Source organism: Schistocerca serialis, chromosome 8, assembly GCF_023864345.2.
Source record: "Schistocerca serialis cubense isolate TAMUIC-IGC-003099 chromosome 8, iqSchSeri2.2, whole genome shotgun sequence".
Taxonomy (NCBI): domain Eukaryota; kingdom Metazoa; phylum Arthropoda; class Insecta; order Orthoptera; family Acrididae; genus Schistocerca; species Schistocerca serialis.
The window spans coordinates 247,164,338-247,183,675 of NC_064645.1; the positions used below are offsets into that span (position 1 = coordinate 247,164,338).

At 40.5% G+C, this 19,338-nt stretch overlaps 1 protein-coding gene across 2 annotated transcripts in view; it reads right to left on the reverse strand.

Annotated features, from left to right (window-relative positions):
- The window catches only part of LOC126416040 (UDP-glucose 4-epimerase), a 103,165-nt gene that overhangs the window by 65,499 nt on the left and 18,328 nt on the right, over positions 1-19,338 (reverse strand). For both annotated transcript variants that reach the window (XM_050083504.1, XM_050083505.1), the window contains exons 2-3: positions 10,015-10,130; positions 7,112-7,225 (exon numbers count right to left, since the gene is read on the reverse strand). In XM_050083504.1, coding sequence (XP_049939461.1) covers positions 7,112-7,225; positions 10,015-10,130 — 230 coding nt within the window. The remainder of the gene's footprint in view (positions 1-7,111; positions 7,226-10,014; positions 10,131-19,338) is intronic.

The window sequence follows — 19,338 nt, forward strand, 5'->3', positions numbered from 1 at the left end:
TGGAACCCACAAAGGGTGGGTGAGTAAGGATTGATAAAATGGGTCTCCTAGAGAGCAATGCAAGCAGCAGAGTAGGAGGAAAGAAGGGGCTGCAACTCTGGGAGATGACGCAAATAGCCATTACAATGCCACTGGAGGATTCTCCAGCTGGAGTCCAAATGGGAAGCGAACGGACCGGAGCCAGTCACGTCACCGGGTCGCCGTCCGTCACCGATAAGGATGGGGTAATGTCCATATAGGTGGGGTCAGACCCTGTTGGATCATTGGCTGGAGGAAGACAAGGCAGTACCGGAGGGGCCTTGCCCTTGTTCTTGTGTTTCTGCTTCTTCTTTTGTGAAGAAAGAGAAGGGCACATTGCAGCGAGGTCAGGCATGGAATTACACCTGGTAATCTTATCGCCCACTGGTCGCGGATCGCACGGCCGATGTGCAACAGCATATCGCCTTTGAGGGGAGTGCGGGGAAGAGGTGTCCTGGGAGGAAGCTCCAGTACCGGCAGCTGCCGAAGAAGGGGAGCACTTCTCCGGCAGAGGAGGGGGAGCAGCACCTGAAGGGGTGGGTATGGGTACTGTTGACGAGGGGGAGTAAGAGTAGGAGAGTGAGGGTGAGGCTGAAGGTGTGGGGAGAATGGGTCGGTGCTGGGAAGAGGAGGGGTACGACGGGGAATAGACATGACTGAAGCAAAGGTAGAAGTTATATGCACGGAATGGAGGTGTTGATACATTCGACAAGCCTCGGTGTACGTAAGTCAATCTATGATCTTGTACTCCTGAATTTGTCATTCTTCCAAATACACTGGGCATGCTGGCGAGCATGGAGGATGCTGCGCATTACAATTTACACACGCTGGCGGTGGAGCACAGGCACTCCCCTCATGGAGGGGGTGCCCACAGTCAACACAGAGGGGATCATTGGTGCAACGGGAAGACATGTGTCCAAACCATAAGCATTTGAAGCATCTCATTGGTGGTGGAATGTAAGGTTTTACATCACACCAATACACCATCACCTCTACCTTCGCTGGGAGGGCATCCCCCTCAAAGGACAGGATAAAGGCGCCTGTATCGGTGCTATTGTTTTTAGGGCCCAGATGTACATGGCAGATAAATCGGACTCCTTGTCGCTCGAGGTTTGCACAGAGCTCCTCGTCAGTTTGGAGAAGATGATCCTGGTGGAAAATAATTCCCTGTACCTAGTTCAAAGATCACGGATGACTTCATCAATACAACCTGGGAAATAATGTGTAAATATGACTTCGGAGGTATATACAGGCCAATCAGCATGATGTAAAGCCCATCGAGGTAACCTGGTCATCGGATGGTGGGAAGGGAATGAGAGAATCAACAGGAAGTGGTCACTATCACAGTAGTCATAATGTGGCCACCAGCAAAACGAAGAGAGGAGAGAAAGGGAAGAAAGTGAAAGATCAGTGGCAGGGAAGTTGCATACATGGCACTAAAATGAGTAGGGGAACCATCATTAAGAAGGCACCGGTCGCCATCCGCAAGAAATGGGTCCATGAGGAACCCCAGACAAGACAGCAGGGCAGCAGACATAGGTGATCTGTCAGGAGGGAGATAGAGATTACGGACTCCAAGTGGACACAGACGACAACTGCTTCCAATTTGGTATGAAGTGGGATCCATGTAATAACAATATCTGTATGTACCAACGTGTAAATGGCACTGGAAGCCCTTAAAGGGCCAACGCAGTTCCAACAAAGCACGGAACCCATGAACGGTCGGTTAGTGAGCATCAGTAAAATGAGATTCTGGAGAATAACAGAAGCTGCCGAGTAAAAGGCAATAAGGAACTGCAACTCTGGGATGTGACAGTAGTAGCCATTGCAGTTCCACTGAATAATCATGGAGTGGGTATCCAAATGGGAGGCGAACAGGCTGGAGCCAATCACACTGGCAGGTCACCATCCATCATGAGGATGGGGTGACATCCGTAAATAAGAGGTCACACTCAGGTTGCGAGGGGGGGGGGATAGCACCTCCAGTGGGCAAGCCTTGTCCCGAGACTTACATTTCTTCTTCTTCTTTCATAGGTTGAGGAGGGCAGGTATGGAGGGGTATCTCGAGGGGAGGGCATGGGAAACGTGGTGGAGTGGGAGATGAGAGGGGCACAGGACTGCAGTAAGGAAGAGGGAGGAGGGGCAAAGAATGTAACAAAGGCAAAAGTAGAAGTCATCGACACAAGATGAAGTCTGTCATATTTCTGACGAGCCTCAGTGTAAGCTAAAAGATCAAGGGACTTATACTCTTGTGTCTTCTTTTCTTTCTTATAAGCCAGGCAATCTGGTCAGCGTGGAGAGCGATGGTCATGACAATTAATGCACGTAGTTGGGGGAACACAGTGCTCCCCTCATAGAGTGTGTGTCCACATTCACAGCACAAAGGGTCCCCCATATATTGGGAATACATGTGCCCAAAACACAAGCACCGAAAGCACCTCCTGGGTGGCGGAACGTCTGGCTTCACAATACACGGGTAACATGTAACCTTGACCTTCTCTGAGAGGATATATCCCTCAAAATCCACAATAACGTCGTTGTATCAGGGCAATTGTCCTTATGACCTTTCTGCACACAATGAATGAAACGAACACCTCATAATTCCAGATTGGCATGGAGTTCCTCATCAGTTTGAAGGATGAGGTCCCTGAACCACATTTACAGACTGGTAAGGTGTAATGGACACCGGGGCATCGCCAAGATGATAAAGTGTGATGGGCTGCAGATCACGTGGCAGAAGTAGTTTTGATCAATATGGAACCCGACAGTGTCTTACTGAGAGACTCCACTTTGCCAAACTTTTCTTAGATATTTTCCACAAAATATAACAGCTTTGTGGTGGTGAATGTGTCCCTATCCATCCTAGTACAGACCAGGTAGTGGGGAAAGTGTTTCACCCCAAGCCTGGCCCTCCTCACAGCGTGTAGCAAGGGAAGGGGACGTTATAGGGTCAGAAGAGGTAGCATTCAATGATCCATTACCAATCAAATGGAAGGCCACAAAAGAATGGTCAGATTTTTGGAACTTGATACATTTCATATGCAACACATCCACCCTGACATCACCCAATTCAATCAGGGGCTCTCCTCATAGCTGATCCAGAATGACAAGCAAGCATTCCTAGGCACACTTGGGAAGGCAAAGCCAAGATATCAGAAGTGTGATCCCTATGTTGTCAGGGATACATAACAGGCCCACCACATGGACTGGCTATTGGTGCTTGTGACCTTTGGCAGTGGAGTAGGGATACAGAGAAGGAGGGGGAGGGGAAAGGGCAGGGGGGGGGGAGGGAGGGAGGGAGGAAGGGAGGGAGGGATCCATACCACAGACGCTAGGGAGGAAGTTTTCCCCAAATGGCTCACACTACAGAGAGGAAATTTAGAAACAGAGGTTGAACCCCAAAGGGGGACCAAAAACGTTGAAAAGGGAAGATGAGAAAGAAAAGGCACACAGAACAAAACCGGAAGGAATACAGTAAACAAGGTGGACACCACCTCGACATAAGTAAGAACACCAAGAGAGGGGAAGGAGGAGGCAGCAGGGAAAGAGCAAGGATTGGAAGGGAGGGGTACAGGAAAGGAAGAATGGGCTGCAATAGCTTGGGGCCCCATGGGCACCATACATGAACTCACGAAAGAACACCTGGGGGGATTTTGTAATGCTAATCATTTTGCATCTGAGGTTACTGCACATGACACAGTGGCATTCACATTGTGTTATTATAAGGGAAAAGTTAATTTGCCACCATTAACACAATTTATTTTTCAATGCACTGTACCAGGGACTCACTTCAAATGATAAAACAATTACAGAGAACCCGAAGAATTATTTGAAGAATGCTTGTAGCTACAATGCAACACTTGCTATGGGTCAGATCTGAGGCTAAAATTTGAAACACAGTTTTATGTGGAGTGTATCGCTTTAAGATAAATGACATTTATCATAGATCAGATCCACTGACTCAATTGGTCGAATTTAATTTCAACCACAGGCAATACAAGTGATAAATTAATTTCAAAAATTTAAATAATGAAGGATCTGTGAATCATTATCTTAGCAATATACATTACAGTCTTGTTCAACTATCTACCACAAGATAATCAGTTTTCAGTATTTATAAATAATTAATGGACTAAAGGTAATGATCACCAAACAGCTGAGGTGCCGAGTCTCAGATATATACCATTAACACAAAGCGTAATTGGAATATATATGTAAAGTATTGTGAGACTCCAAGAGGAAAGTGAGCACCTGAACCTACTTATCAATTACTAACTCCATCTGATGTAATTTCCAACTCTGAATTAAATTTGTGGCTCAGCTGACAAAGATTGGTTATAGACTCATTTAATGCTCCCCTCTGTGGAAATCTTCAGTAAAGGATGAAATTAAATACATCTCAACAGAGCACAAGGTGAGGGAGTGATGTAAGAATGGACTAGGATATGGGAGGATTGGATGGGTAGTGACATACCACTCTGGGAGGGTGGGAGGATTGTAGGCAGGAAATTCCTTGTTCTGGGTGTGGAGGTAAGTAGTCAAAGCCCTGGTGGAGGATATGGTTCAGTTGTTTCAGTTTGGGATGATTCTGAGTGGTGAGGCAGATGCTCCTTTGTAGTTGGTTCCTGGGGGTGGATAGAGTATGGGAAATCTGTCTGCCTGATTGGAAGTCTTAGTAAGGCTTTCAGCACACTGGGCAGATTTCCCATCACTGAAAATGTGTTGACAAAGGTTGGTCCTATTTTAGTACGGAAAGGACGGTAGCAGGCACTATGCTTGACATGGACAGAGGTTTGGATGCTGTCAACAAGAGAGGTGGAGGACAATGTGCCTACTTTCTCTCCTCACCCACTCTATCTGGTACCAAGTGCACGGGTTTCGAATACGTGCCAGATGGCATGGACCTTGATTACCACTAGAGGTCTCTCCAGCTATCGCGCCGTAAGCCGTGGCTACGAGCGCACTCCTTGCCCGCGTATAATGTGAGGGCGCCACAGTGGAGCACGTGGTCCAAGCGGCCAATAGCAACGTACTCTATCAGGTATTTAAGCGCCTGCCTCTCGCTCAGCAGGCAGTCTGATATTCGCGTTAGTCTATCGACATCTCGCCTACAGACAGCATGTCTGCTTGGTTTCCGTGTACGAGTGGACACTGTGGATTCGTGAGGTTTCACTTGTGACCCCGTTGCTATTTGCGTGTTGTTGTTCGTTAGGCCTTGCTAGGTCATTCATCGTTGTTTATGTAAGTCCTTCCCCTTTCGTTTTGTTTGTTCGCGGGCCGCTCCCGTTTGGTCCCACCGCGCTTTAGTTCCCGGCAACCCTGCAACCGTTCCGCTTGCAGTTACAGCACTCTACCTGACACAAACCCTTGATCCAGGTGAGCTACAGTCCCGGCAAAATGTTGTCAGTCACGATAATGTAGGCATACAGGAGTATGTGTATAGATCTGAAGAAGAACTGTTTGGAAGCTAGCAACATTTGACATCTTGCGGGCATCACCTGCAGGGAACCGCGACCAAAAGGAATAAAACTGTGGAGCGGCCACAAGTTGCATACAACTTCCTTTTATTACAGGTTTTGCTCATCAGATGCAAGCATCTTCAAAAATTTGGTGGCCAAATGTAAAATGTCATTTTACGTCTGATGTCACCACTGTACAGTGAGATACATTTAGTATGTTGCCGCTAGATACTAAATTTCTGAAGACATTCATGTCTAATGCATGAAGCCAATAATAAAAAAAGTTGTGTGTGACCTGCAACTGCAATACAATTTTATTTTTAATCAAAGTCTTGTTTATTTGCTTATTGATAAATCAGAACCTCAACTATGTAGTGAGTTATTACCTTTACTCCTTAAATTATTTGTATTCCACCAACACTGTAATTAATTTTAGAACTGCAAAGCCATTAGTTACAAAAATGTAGTGTGTAAGAGAACAGAGATGTCTGACAGTTTATGGTAGTGAACAGCTTTAAAAGAGGACAAACTGAAATATGCAATGTTAAATATTTTGTGCCTATAAAGGAGCCATTATCTCGGGCAAAAAAAAAAAAAAAAAAAAAAAAAAAAAAAAAAAAAAAAAGAAAAAGGGGGGGGGGGGGGAGGGATTGCGAATTCAAACGCACACAGATAATGAAGCAAGACCAAGCAATGTACACTCAGTCTAAAACTGGCAATGAAAAAGGGAGCTATCCACTGCTATCTGTGTCCCTGACTGTGATAGTCAAATTCAAATGGCTCTAAGCACTATGTGACTTAACATTTGAGGTCATCAGTCCCCTAGATTTAGAACAACTTAAACTTAACTAACCTAAGAACATCACACACATCCATGCCCGAGGCAGGATTCGAACCTGTGACCCTAGCAGCAGCGCAGTTCCAGACTGAAGCACCTAGAACCACTGGGCCACAGCAGCCGGCCTGCGATAGTCAATAAATGCTCAGAGGAGGTTGTTTTGTCATCACTAACATATTCTGCTTCATTCTCTGTATGGAATCTTGCAGTTATCCTTTACTCTGGTTGAAGCAGTAATCTTAGTGGAAAAATATCCACAACTGGAAGCAAGAACATCTTTCTTAAAGGTTCCAGATAATTTGTAAATTCAGCACCGTGGAGCTGCCAAAAAGATGGAAAGGAGGAGGTTAGGGAGAGTAACTGGCCAAACCTCATTGCCTATGTTGGACACACATTATTTGCAACTTATTAAAAAATTCATGTAAAGTGTGTTTCGATTTCAATATTTCCATTTAGGTAACGTTTCAGGACTCTCTCACTCTTTTGTTCTATTACATTGAGGAGAATGGGGAGGACAGGACTGACTTACCTCCAAACACAAATTACAGTTTAATCCATAATATTGGCAATGCCCCAGTCTGACTTACCAAACTCATTGTGTCTGACTATTTTTTGCCACTTGAACAGAGATTCCCTAGAGAAACTATAAGCCATTCTTTCAGCTACATGGTGGTCTGTTACACAGCATTTCCTGGTTATTGCTTATTATATCCACTACAGTTATAAAGGAATAAAGTGTCACAAAAAGAGAATTTTTAAAGCCAAGCCAATCATAATTAGTAGGTAAATAACATACCTCAAGGAGAATGATTGAACCACTGACATTGTTTTTATAGTAAGCAAGAGGTAATGACACTGACTCTCCAACTGCCTTAAGTGCTGCAAAGTGCATAACGAGGGAAATTGGATGCTGAAACACAATAAAAATATCTTTAAATTCCAGTATCTTACACATGATAATAAAATGGGTGAAAATTAAATCTCCTATAATTACAAGCCAATTCATCATACATCTCATGCTAGTAATTAAATTTTACATTACATGATATTGCTAAATCCTACAGATTATACTGACAAATGTACCAGGAATTTCCACTAGCACGTACAGGAAATGTAAAAAACTGAATTATTGTACATGACATCTTAGCAATATTAGTTATACAGTAGAGTCCAAGTAAAATATCAGTACAATAACATATCAAATTTAGAAGCATAAATAATTAAAAAAGTTCTAAATTTGGAATGTAACTCTACTCTGAAGAAAGATGTCCAAATGGACATCAGTAAATATGAGCTTCAATAAGCAAACATCTGGGTTGCTCAACCTGGCTGCTGTACACTACAGGATCAGCACACTGCCAGCATCACAACACTTGTCTCGTGCCTCCCAGTTTTGTGCACTGCTCTCCAGATCGCACTCAAAAACTCAATCTCTTTCTGCTTCAGTGACACTTCCTTCAGTGCATCATTTACACCCACCAATAGTGTGATCAGTTGCTACAGAGAGCACTGTCAACCATGGACTACATCGCTTCTACCTTGTACTGGCAGACAAAGAAATTCTTCGACAGACAGGCACAAAACACGTGTCGCAGACAAATAATGTTCTGAACCAGCAGTCAGACAATTCAGTTCAGTGCCTGCAGCCAGTTTTGTACAGTTCTATGAAGACCACCTTCTGACTTAGCAGTTGCTTTTTATGGAGAACTAAGACCATTAATAAAGTGTCTACACAATTTACATTTCATTGTAGTGACTATATGGTAGACTACCAAGAGACAGCAAAGTTATTTAGATATCATTGTATTAGGTTTAGGACATCAAGTGCCATGCACCAAATTGTACCCAAATTAACTACTATGTTGTAACATACTCTTTATAAATGTTATTGGTTATTTGTTATTCTGTTGCCACATTTCTGTTATAATGCCGCCCTTTCAAACAAGTGTTTAATTGTACAGTCAGCCACCTTCACAGGACTGGACGTTTCACCTGAACTAACAGTAGCATTCACTAACTTCATTCACAACATTCTGGCAACAAGGACAAACTTTAAACATTGTTGACAAATTGTCTCCAATATCCAACATTTGGCGGGGGAGTGGGATTTAAAAAAATCAGAAATTTTTGACAACTAGACAGTGCAAACACACAACATTCTCTTTACTGGGTGAAGTAAAAGTAAAAAGTAAAAAGAAAACAATACTGGAGAAAAGAGAGAAATTACTAGGTATGAAAATTTTTATTTTCACTTGTTTCTTACAGTTTGTGATCAATTTCACCATTTTTGTGGCAACACTGCATGGCTTAAAATATTCTGTTCGTAGTAGATTCAAGGGTTGCTAATCCGTTTCCTTTCCAGAAAAACTTCCATGAATTTTGTAAACTGTTCTTAGCACATTTCTGAGACATGGCCCAACCAGAACTCGTCCTACAGACAATGCTAAATTTACTACAACAGCTGTCAGCAAACCAAGAACTCCTACAGTTGAGTAGGCACAAGTTGATCTCTGAAAATTGCAGTGGGCTAGAGGTGGCAGCTTTGTGGGCCTATGTCAACCAATAACGTAACGCAATTTTGCAAACGTCTCTATGGCAGTGCTCCAGTGTTGTCACAGCTCTGTAGATGGTTACCATTTTCGCCTGCAGCCATTAGCTCTGTACCAAAGTTAAGTACTATATTGCAACGTATTCTTAATAAATGTTATTGGTTATTTCTTATTGTGTTGCCCCATTTGTGTTACAGTGCAATGTTCTCAAATGTAAGTGAGCAATCAGTCACTATATCAGGAAAACACTTTTCTGCTACAGTGGATGATTAGGCTGAATTAGTAGTAGTATTCAAATATTGCATTTGCAACAGAATCATATTTTATATATGACAGATGACACAATATCAATAAGTTTCAATAAGCCATGTGGAATAATGTTCTGCTGTAACTCATCTTTTAAAAAGAAAGTCTTCATTCACAAAAGCATGCTGTAAGAATAATATGTGGTGCTCAGCCATGATCACCTTGTAGACATCTACTTCAGGAGTTCGGGTTTCTGACTATTGCTTCACAGTACATCCCTCATGAATTTGTTGTAAGTAATTCACTACCGATCAAAAGTAACAATAATGTACACATTACAATACCAGAAGGAAAAATGACATTCATTACTCTACTTTAAGGTTGTCTTTAGCTCAAAAAGGGATGCACAATGCTGTGACAAAATTTTTTTATTACTTATCCATTGATACAAAATGTCTGACAGACAGCAGAATGAAATGTGAGAACAAACTACAAATGTTTCTCCTTTACAATTTCTTCTATTCTGCAGAAGAATTCCTATTACCATAATGCGTAAAAGGTTGTGGGTAGGAATTACTACTTCACACCTGCATATCTTTTTTTCACAAAAACCACCCTTAAAAATGTTCAGAATGTAGCCACACGTACAAATTAATTTGTGATGCGAGTGTAAAATGACTCATTCCACATCATTATTATCTATCATGCAAAATGATCCCTGGAACATATAACCATCAATTATTACGAACTTTGCTCGAGATTCACTTGGTTTCTTTTTTACAAGACAGGCCGTCAATTTGAGCATAACAATAGAAAGATGTCAGTACTCTTTTGTTATTAAAGTAAAATAGTGGCTACAAAGCTATTTCATTTTCTAGTAATTCTATACACCATAAATACCTACCGCAGAAAAGACTTTGTCCAGTTCATCTAACTTTAACAGGTCAACATTGTAGAATTTAACTTTCTTTCCTGTGATCTTCTCAACACGTTTCAGGGCCTCAGGTTGGCCATCTTTTCCTGTAACAATGGATTTTATTATCTAATTATTATTAACTGCTGATGTTTCAAACATACTATAAGTTGAGTTTCTCAAACTGAAGAGCGTTCTACATTAGCAATTCGATAACTGAAGACGTAATTCTCACAGAAAAGTGAATAACTGTGTGTGGACGATATCTTCACTTGAGAACATTTCTTCAACTGTACATCATGGTTTTCTAAGCCAACCAAGTGCAAAAAGGTATTTTTTGTTGTTGCTTCAAGCGACTTTCATATTTTTAATGCACTACCAGAAGAACTGTCACTTATCAGCCATTTGACATCCACTGTTGAATAAAGACCTCCTGTAGACTACTTTTCACTACAGATATGCATGGTTTCTAATGTCATCCATCCACTATCTGTAGAGGTACCAATATCAAAATATTGCATCTTTTAACACAATGGCTGCCATGGCATACTTTGGTTATCAACCCCCAAGGATCTTTTTTCATTTTCTCCTTCATTTTGTACCAAATAAACTATTTAGGCATAAATAAGCTGACAATATTTCCGCTTAGTACTTTATTATCGAGCCTTTTTTTTTTTAAGTCACACATGACACAAATGGTGCCAAAGTATGCCCGGACAGAGATATACTATGTGGCTAAAAAATTTGGGTTGGCACTCTTGCCAGTCTTTCAGTTCATAATAGTATTTGTGTGCAGTTACATTATTGCTTTCCTACATTGTTGCTACAGTCTTTATTTGATGTTGTTTGTGCTGTAACCAAGAAATACAGAGAAGAAAGAAAATGTCTTGCAGAAGTTATGAAGATAAACGAAGGAATGTACAGAAACTTTTAGATGAAGTTATGGGCATAAGTGACGAAGCTACTGCGTCATTATTTAACATTAACTCTGACAGCTTTTTACCTGACAAGCCTGGAAGTGAAACTGAAAGTTCTGAAGGTGATATTCCACAATTGGTGATGGGAGGAAGAAAAGTTTTATATACACAATCAGTCAATAAGTCAGGCTACAAAGCTGTAAAAACCAGTCAACAATGCACCTCTAACCATGTTATTCACACTGTTTCACATTCCAATGAAATATATGTAATATCGGGAATCTCTGAAGATGGTGACAACCCTGAAAAAAATTTTAATGAGATTGTCTGGAGACCAGTTATATGCAAAAATATGAAATATTTTGTGTTTCTTCATACCAATTGGAGTTTAAATGCTTTTGTTGCACTATGTCTCGAAGACAAAACATGATTGATTGTTTCAAATACTTTGTAACTGATGATACTTTAGAGTATGTGATGCAACAAACTAATGTATATACTAAACAAATATTAAAAAATAATTCAGTCAGTATTAATTCACGACTGAATAAATGGTTTGATGTCGGCAAGATTAAAAGTCAATGATTTTTAGAATTTTTGTGATGGATGTCACTATAGCCAAATATTCCAAATTACGGATCAAAAAATTTGCTCTATCAAAACAATATTAAAAAAAAACCTTGTGTCACAAAATCAGTCTGAACTGCTGTTACATTTATGACTTTTTTCAATAACCCTGTAGGAGACTGTTCGTTCAGAACTGAATTAATTATAGAGAAATTACTGCAGAGATTTCAAAGGGTAGTCATGCCAGGTAAAGAAGTTTCCACTGATGAAACACATGTGTCATTTTGAGAACAACTAAGTTTTGTTCAGTACATAAAGGAAAAGTGTCATTAATTTGGAGTAAAATTATTTAGACACTGTCTAAAGGGTGGCTACCCCTGGAATTTAAAAGTGTACTGTGGGAAGGATACTAAGCTTGGAGTTCCTCTACCAGTTGTTGGTATGACCCTTATGGGTGATTTATTAAATTAGGGAAGGATTTTATAAACATACAGTTTTTACTGAAGGGCTCATCTTGAATGATCAACACATTTAGGTGGCACTCTAAGAACAAATAGAAAATTCAGTCCGCAGGAAATTGTACAGGCAAAACTGAGGAAGGATTAACACTTAGCAAAAGAAAGTAACACAGGTGTTATCATACTGAAATGGAAAGATAAGCTGGATGTGTTAGAATGGTGAAGAAGAAGAAGAAGAAGACATTGGGCGAGGGACAAAGAAAAAAAACCAGCAATAATAATCAAAGACATTTACATATCTCTCTAATCATCCACATCTACATCCATACTCCGCAAGCCACCTGACGGTGTGTGGCAGAGGGTACCTTGAGTACCTCTATCAGTTCTCCCTTCTATTCCAGTCTCGTATTGCTTGTGGAAAGAAAGATTGTTGGTATGCCTCTATGTGGGCTCTAATCTCTCTGATTTTATCCTCATGGTCTCTTTGCGAGATATACGTAGGAAGGAGCAATATACTGCTTGACTCCTCAGTGAAGGTATGTTCTCGAAACTTCAACAAAAGCACGTACCGAGCTACTGAGCGTCTCTCTTGCAGAGTCAGCATTCAAGCAGTGGGCGAACAAGTGTACTGTAACCTACTTCCTTTGTTTACGGACTGCATTTCCTTAGGATTCTTCCAATGAAGCTCAGCCTGGCATCTGCTTTACTGACGATTAATTTTATATGGTCATTTCATTTGAAATCACTCCTAATGCCTACTCCCAGATAATTTGTGGAATTAACTGCTTCCAGTTGCTGACCTGCTATATTGTAGCTAAATGATAAAGGATCTTTCTTTCTATGTATTCGCAGCACATTACACTTGTCTACATTGAGATTCAATTGCCATTCCCTGCACCATGCATCAATTCGTTGCAGATCCTCCTGCATTTCAGTACAATTTTCCATTGTTACAACCTCTAGATACACTACAGGATCACCTGCAAAAAGCCTCAGTGAACTTCAGATGTTATCTACACGGTCATTTATATATATTGTGAATAGCAATGGTCCTACGACACTCCCCTGCGGCACACCTGAAATCACTCTTACATCGGAAGACTTCTCTCCATTGAGAGCGACATGCTGAATTCTGTTATCTAGGAACTCTTCAATCCAATCACACAATTGGTCTGATAGTCCATATGCTCTTACTTTGTTCATTAAACAACTGTGGGGAACTGTATCAAATGCCTTGCAGAAGTCAAGAAACACGGCATCTACCTGGGAACCCGTGTCTATGGCCCTCTGAGTCTTGTGGACGAATAGCGCGAGCTTGGTTTCACGTGATCGTCTTTTTCGAAACCCATGCTGATTCCTACAGAGTAGATTTCTAGTCTCCAGAAAAGTCATTATACTTTAACATAATACAGGTTCCAAAATTCTACAACTGATCGGCGCTAGAGATATAGGTCTATAGTTCTGCACATCTATTCGACATCCCTTCTTGAAAACGGGGATGACATGTGCCCTTATCTTTTGGAACGCTACGCTCTTCTAGAGACCTACGGTACACCGCTGTAAGAAGGGGCGCAAGTTCCTTCATGTACTCCGTGTAAAATCGAACTGGTATCCCATCAGGTCCAGCGGCCTTTCCTCTTTTGAGTGATTTTAATAGTTTTCTATCCTTCTGTCATCTATTTCAATATCTACCATTTTGTCATCTGTGCAACAATCTAGAGAAGGAACTACACATGAAGACATACTCCCATTGTCTAAGATGGAGAGTAAAATGGTACAGGAAGCTAGCGATCGAATTAATGACAGGATCAGCAATGGTAAACACACATGCTGTTGACTGCTACATCAACATTAAGAAAACCTCAACCCCTGAGTTAAAAGAGAAAGTGACAAACTGCTCCGCACAAAAGATGCATATGAACCTAAGACATCCCTCACTAAAGCCAATGCATTGCTTGCAGATTGTGCACTTATGAACGTGGGAGTAGCCAGACAAAGGTGCACAGTGCTGCAAAAATGATGTATGAATATGGATGACAGCAAGCTATCAAGAAATGCCAACAAAACTGCATGGAACTGTAAAAACTGTGACCCACAGGTCTGTGCAGTTTTTTTTTAACACAGTGCATATACGTGTTAGATAAAGAGTGCCCAGTGCATATAGGCGTTAGAGGAACAAAGTGCCATTACCCAATTTTTTCAAATCCAGTTGGAAAATGTAAATAAAAACAGTACGTAATTTACATTCTATAGTGTAAGTAATGTTTAAAATTAAATTACAAAAGGAAGAAAAGTCCAGGATGACTGAGTCATGTGAGTTGGGTAGAACTCATGAATACCAATGCCTATAACTTTTCTTGCACTCTAGATAACCGTAGGCCACACATATGATTTCTTTCACCGTATGCCGCTGAGAGTTAGCATGGAATTTTAAATGAGAATATGTTCACGAGTTTTATTTACTTCATGTGGCTCAAAGAGAAAATTATCTGCGAGTTATATATAACTCATGTGGTAGTCAGTGTGTTAATGTGGAGAAATATACCCAATCTAACGTACAGCAACATTCTCGTCTGCTGCGATGAAGTCTGCAAAGACTTCTTCACTTTAGACAGTCTGTAGAGTGCTGCTCAAGTGTAAAAATGTTGTGCTGATGGGGAGAAAGGTAAGAGAAACACTCCAAAAAGTTTCAGTTATTATCTCATAAAAACAAAGTTACGTACCCAATTTTCAGCTTTTTTGCACATACATGTCTACAGTTTTGGTACATGTTGAAATTACCAAGCCACTGTATGCCTCTACAGGTACCAAAACAAAATCGCACAGCCCAGCAGTGGAGTATCACAAGGTACTTTATTTCCAGCAGCAGTGGAATTGTTGCAGTCATGTCAGGCCAATTCAGAGGTTAAAGAAGTTATCTGGATTTGCCTGCGCATGGTACTTTATTTCCAGCAGCAGTAGAATTGCTGTAGCCATGTTAGGCCAACCCACACGGTTAAAGAAGTTATATGGATTTGTCTGAAACAGCTACAAACTTTAAGCTGCTACCGCTGAAAATGAATTACCACATTATAAATTATTTTATCAATGGGCTGTGACATTTTGTGAAAACTGTAAGCATGTACCTGCAAACAAACAAAAAATAAAGTACATAACTTTATTTTTTGTTGTGATAGTTAAAACTTCATGACTACCACATGTACTGCAGTTTTCAGGGTGTTATTGAAATGTTGAATCAGCAGTGAGCACATAATTGGAGTGGGGGGTCTAACTGTACTCAATCAAGAAAACTAATAAATTATAAAACGGATTTACTGTACAGTAATGCCATCCAGGAGGCAAAGTGTTTAGTACTATTGATAGATACATATAAATGTGATGACACTATCTTAGCTTGTTCTCCAGTGAGGAGACATACATAGGTTGGGAAAGATCAAAAACGAAGGGAAGGTCACTCTGTCCCCAGGACAAGACGGACCCACCAGTAGTGTGGACAAGAATAAACAACAATGAAAGGGCAGGAGACAAAGAGAGCATCATATCATATCAGAAACAGTACAATGGTAAGCACTGTGCCCACTTCAGTCCAGACATAGAAAGGACAGAGTGTGAAATATAGACTGATTAGGGGGAAGAGAAGTGAACAGTGTAGTTAAAAACTACAACAGTAGAAACAAAAAGAAGAAGGAAGGAAGGAACAAAGGTGAAAAACTAAAACCAATACAGTAGAGCAATGGAAACTCCAGGTAGGAATATCAACAATGTAGGAGAAGACAGATTGCTGTTAGTCTAAAGACCTGTTGACATGGGGATACTCAAGTCTCTTAGTGACTGAGATACTCTGCAACCAAGAGACCCGGCATGTGTAATTAGGTGGGGTCGCCCACGCAGGGATACTTCAGTAGCAGCATTCCAGAGTCGTCGCAACTTGGATACTATGTGACCCGACATGCTAGTCACCTGGTCTCTCAGTTGCATTCGTACCATTGGCTTGTGCAATGTATGAACAAATGTTTAATTTGAAATTCGTGCGAGAAATATCCGTAACTATAAAATTACAAATTGAAAGGGTATTAAAGGAAGGAGGTGACATGAGAGAGCATGGCATGAAGTAGCCAAGGAGGTTGATCTGTCAGGTAAGTTCATTATCAGTCATTAAAATTTTTAACATAAAATAAATAAGTCCTACGTACTATGCTTTAAGATCCATTTTATTGAAAAACTACTCAATGATTTATAAGCACCCACCACGCAAAGAATTTAATAAATATGTAACTAAAACATTTTTAATTATATATCAATATGTAAATAAAATCATACAGAAATTTATTTATAAGTATTACAGAAATACACATTACAAATGAATAATTTTGTGAAGAAAGACTATTATAGTAGATCCTGATTACTATTGATCCAGTACTTCCACTGCCACGGGGGGGAAGCACAAGGTGTCAGAAGGTAGTTGGCTAAATAATTCCTTACTTCATAAGCAGCAGAATGAGGATGCAGTGCAATGTCTTTCCTTGGCAGGATTCTGACTATTGGCGTTTTGAAGTTGTTGCATTATTGCTCACCACAACTGTATTGGATACCCTCATATTTTCGAAAGAAATTATGTGGCATGCACACGAATTTTATTATGTCACTACACTTCCTGTAGTTCGAGAATGAAAAGGACTGCTCAGGACTTGAAACTTCTGTGTTAGCATTCCAAATAAGCATTTAACAGATTTTCTTCCTCTGCTTTATCTAGCGTTATTGAGTGTTCTTTGTGTATATGGTGGCATCAAGTAGCGTAATAACGGAAACACTTCATCTCCTACAAAATAATAAGGGACATTATATTCATTTTCATCATCTGGTAGCCTCGAAGGGAATGGCAAGTTTAATCTTCCATTTGTAATCCAGTTTTTGGTTGCTGAAGCACGAAATATTCCTCCATCACTATTTCTACCTGCATAATCAGTTTCAATGATAATTATTAAACCATCAGCATGCCAACAATACTGTGGAGTGGACTGTATATAATTGAAGTTAGTTGAACATGTCCCAGGTAATTTTTCAATGCGGACATGTTTCCTGTCCAATGCACCCAAGCAATTAGGCAACTTGTAACCTAAAATTTAATTTATTCTCAGTGTAAGGATGAACCCACAGCTCTTTTCTCCTTCTGTACCAACAGTAATAATAATACTCTATTATAAGATGATCATCACTAATAGAGTCACAGAACATTGTATTACTGGGGCCATAGCACACAAAAAAGCGCACTACATACATTAGTTGCCCACAGCCAGTGGAACTGCTTTAATTTTCTATTCACGCCACAAGTGACTTGGCAATAACGGACTCTCATGTCGTGCCTATGTGATTGTGATCGGCTACTTGAGTCATCCATTCTCCCAGTCTCTTCGTTGTCAGGTAGCCCTGGGTGAATAGGGTCTAAAGAAGTCATGTCAAGTTGCAGGCAGGCACAATTAAAAGACACTTACATAAAGCTTTCAGTCACCACAGCCTTCATCAGTGAAAGAGAGGCACACTACAGCCACATACACAAGCAAGCACACCTCATTCACACATTATCACCAACTCCAGCATCTCGCGCTTTCCGGCCTGAGATGCTGTAGTTGGTGGTCGTGTGTGCGTGAGGTGCGCTTCCTTGTGTGTGTGTGTGTGTGTGTGTGTGTGTGTGTGTGTGTGTGTGTGTGCAGTCTCTTACTACATTGTTGTTGAAAACAATAAATAAAATACAGGCACTTGTGTGTGTGCAGTCTCTTTTATTACACTGTTGTTAAAAACAATAAACAAAATACAGGCACTCAGGTCACTGATTCATGCTGTAGACCATGTTCAGGAACTGCATACTGCGTGTCCTCGAGATGGACAGTGTTTTTATCCCGTTTAGTGGTGGTCATGTGTATATTAAATACTTTCTGTGCAGTTGACACAAGTCTGTCAATGAAAAAGAAAAAAAATGTACTTTTGGAAGTAGCTCTGCCTCTGATATTGCAGATTTACCAGTAGTGGGCTGGGGGTATGTTTTACAGGGGAGGGTGATTGCAGTGATAGGAACCTTGCAGTTGGGATAATGGTTTGGTGATGTTATATAGCGTGACTACGATGTTATGGAGGTTAAGAGGGTGATGAAAGGCAATAGTGGGTGATATAGGGAGGATATCAGAGAGAGATTATCTTATTTCAGGTCATGACTGAGAAAGTCCCACCCTTGGAAGAGTAATATACTGAGGCATTCAAAGCCTGGGTGGCACTGGAAAACAGGGGTGTGGTTCTGAGGTTTTTAGAAGAGGTGGCTGTTTTAATTAGAGGGTGAGTAGATGATACTGTCCAGGAGATTTGTTTGTAATTAAGATCTGCAGGGTAGTTGTGGGAAGAGAAAGCTTGGGAGAGATTGTTGGTGTACTTTTTGAGGGATTTAATGATGGAGTAGATATGTTCGCCGCAGATGTCTAGGCTGTAGGGGTTTTATATGGACTACAGTTTGAATGCGGACTTGAATATGGTTGATGTCAATGACAAGAAAGGTAAATTTGGAAAAGGACCAGGCGAATCTGAATTAAGCCTTTGCAGGAAGAGGAGGAGTTCAGCCAAGAAAGATCTGTACAAACACAATTGTCTAAATACTTCAAATTTTTCACTTTGTTCAGTAATTATTTGCGTAACAGCAAAATCATGATGAAGTTCTCCTTAACTGTGTTTCTATTGGTGTGTATGGAAGAGCGGTTCAGAGGGTGGGGGGTGGGGATAGGGAAGGGTCATGACTTTTACGAACATAGAGTAGTATTTTTCACATTAATTTTGATTTAATTATTTACAAACCTAGTTTCATTTCTCTACATGGAAGAAGATTAAAACAGAAACAATAAAAATATAAGGACAGCAACACACAGTATAAGAACATAAAACACAGTTGGGAACTCCCTCTCTCCAACTAAGTAGTTCAATAATTGATGTTATAGGAATATGGGATAGGGTGTTTGCACTTCCATTGTGCTGTCATGTGAAGCGTTTTATTATCTCTTGGAACCCAGCACAGTGACTCCTTGGGACATTTACTATTCACTTGCTTTGCTGTATGTCCTGCTTATCTACATTTCATTTCCACCATATTCATAACTATATCTTCCAATGCAATCTGTTCTTTGTGCATTTTCTCAGTTTCCCCCATCTCTCCTAGTAACCTCCAACATGAATCTCTCCATTGCTTGCTGAGCAACCATCAATTTTTCAATATTTTTTGCAGTAAAAAATCAATCTCTCACTGCCAAAAATCAAAACTGGTAATACATACTGACTGTAAACTTTTTATTTGAGACACAGAAGAAGACTTGTTCCCAAAACAGTTCAGTTTACCA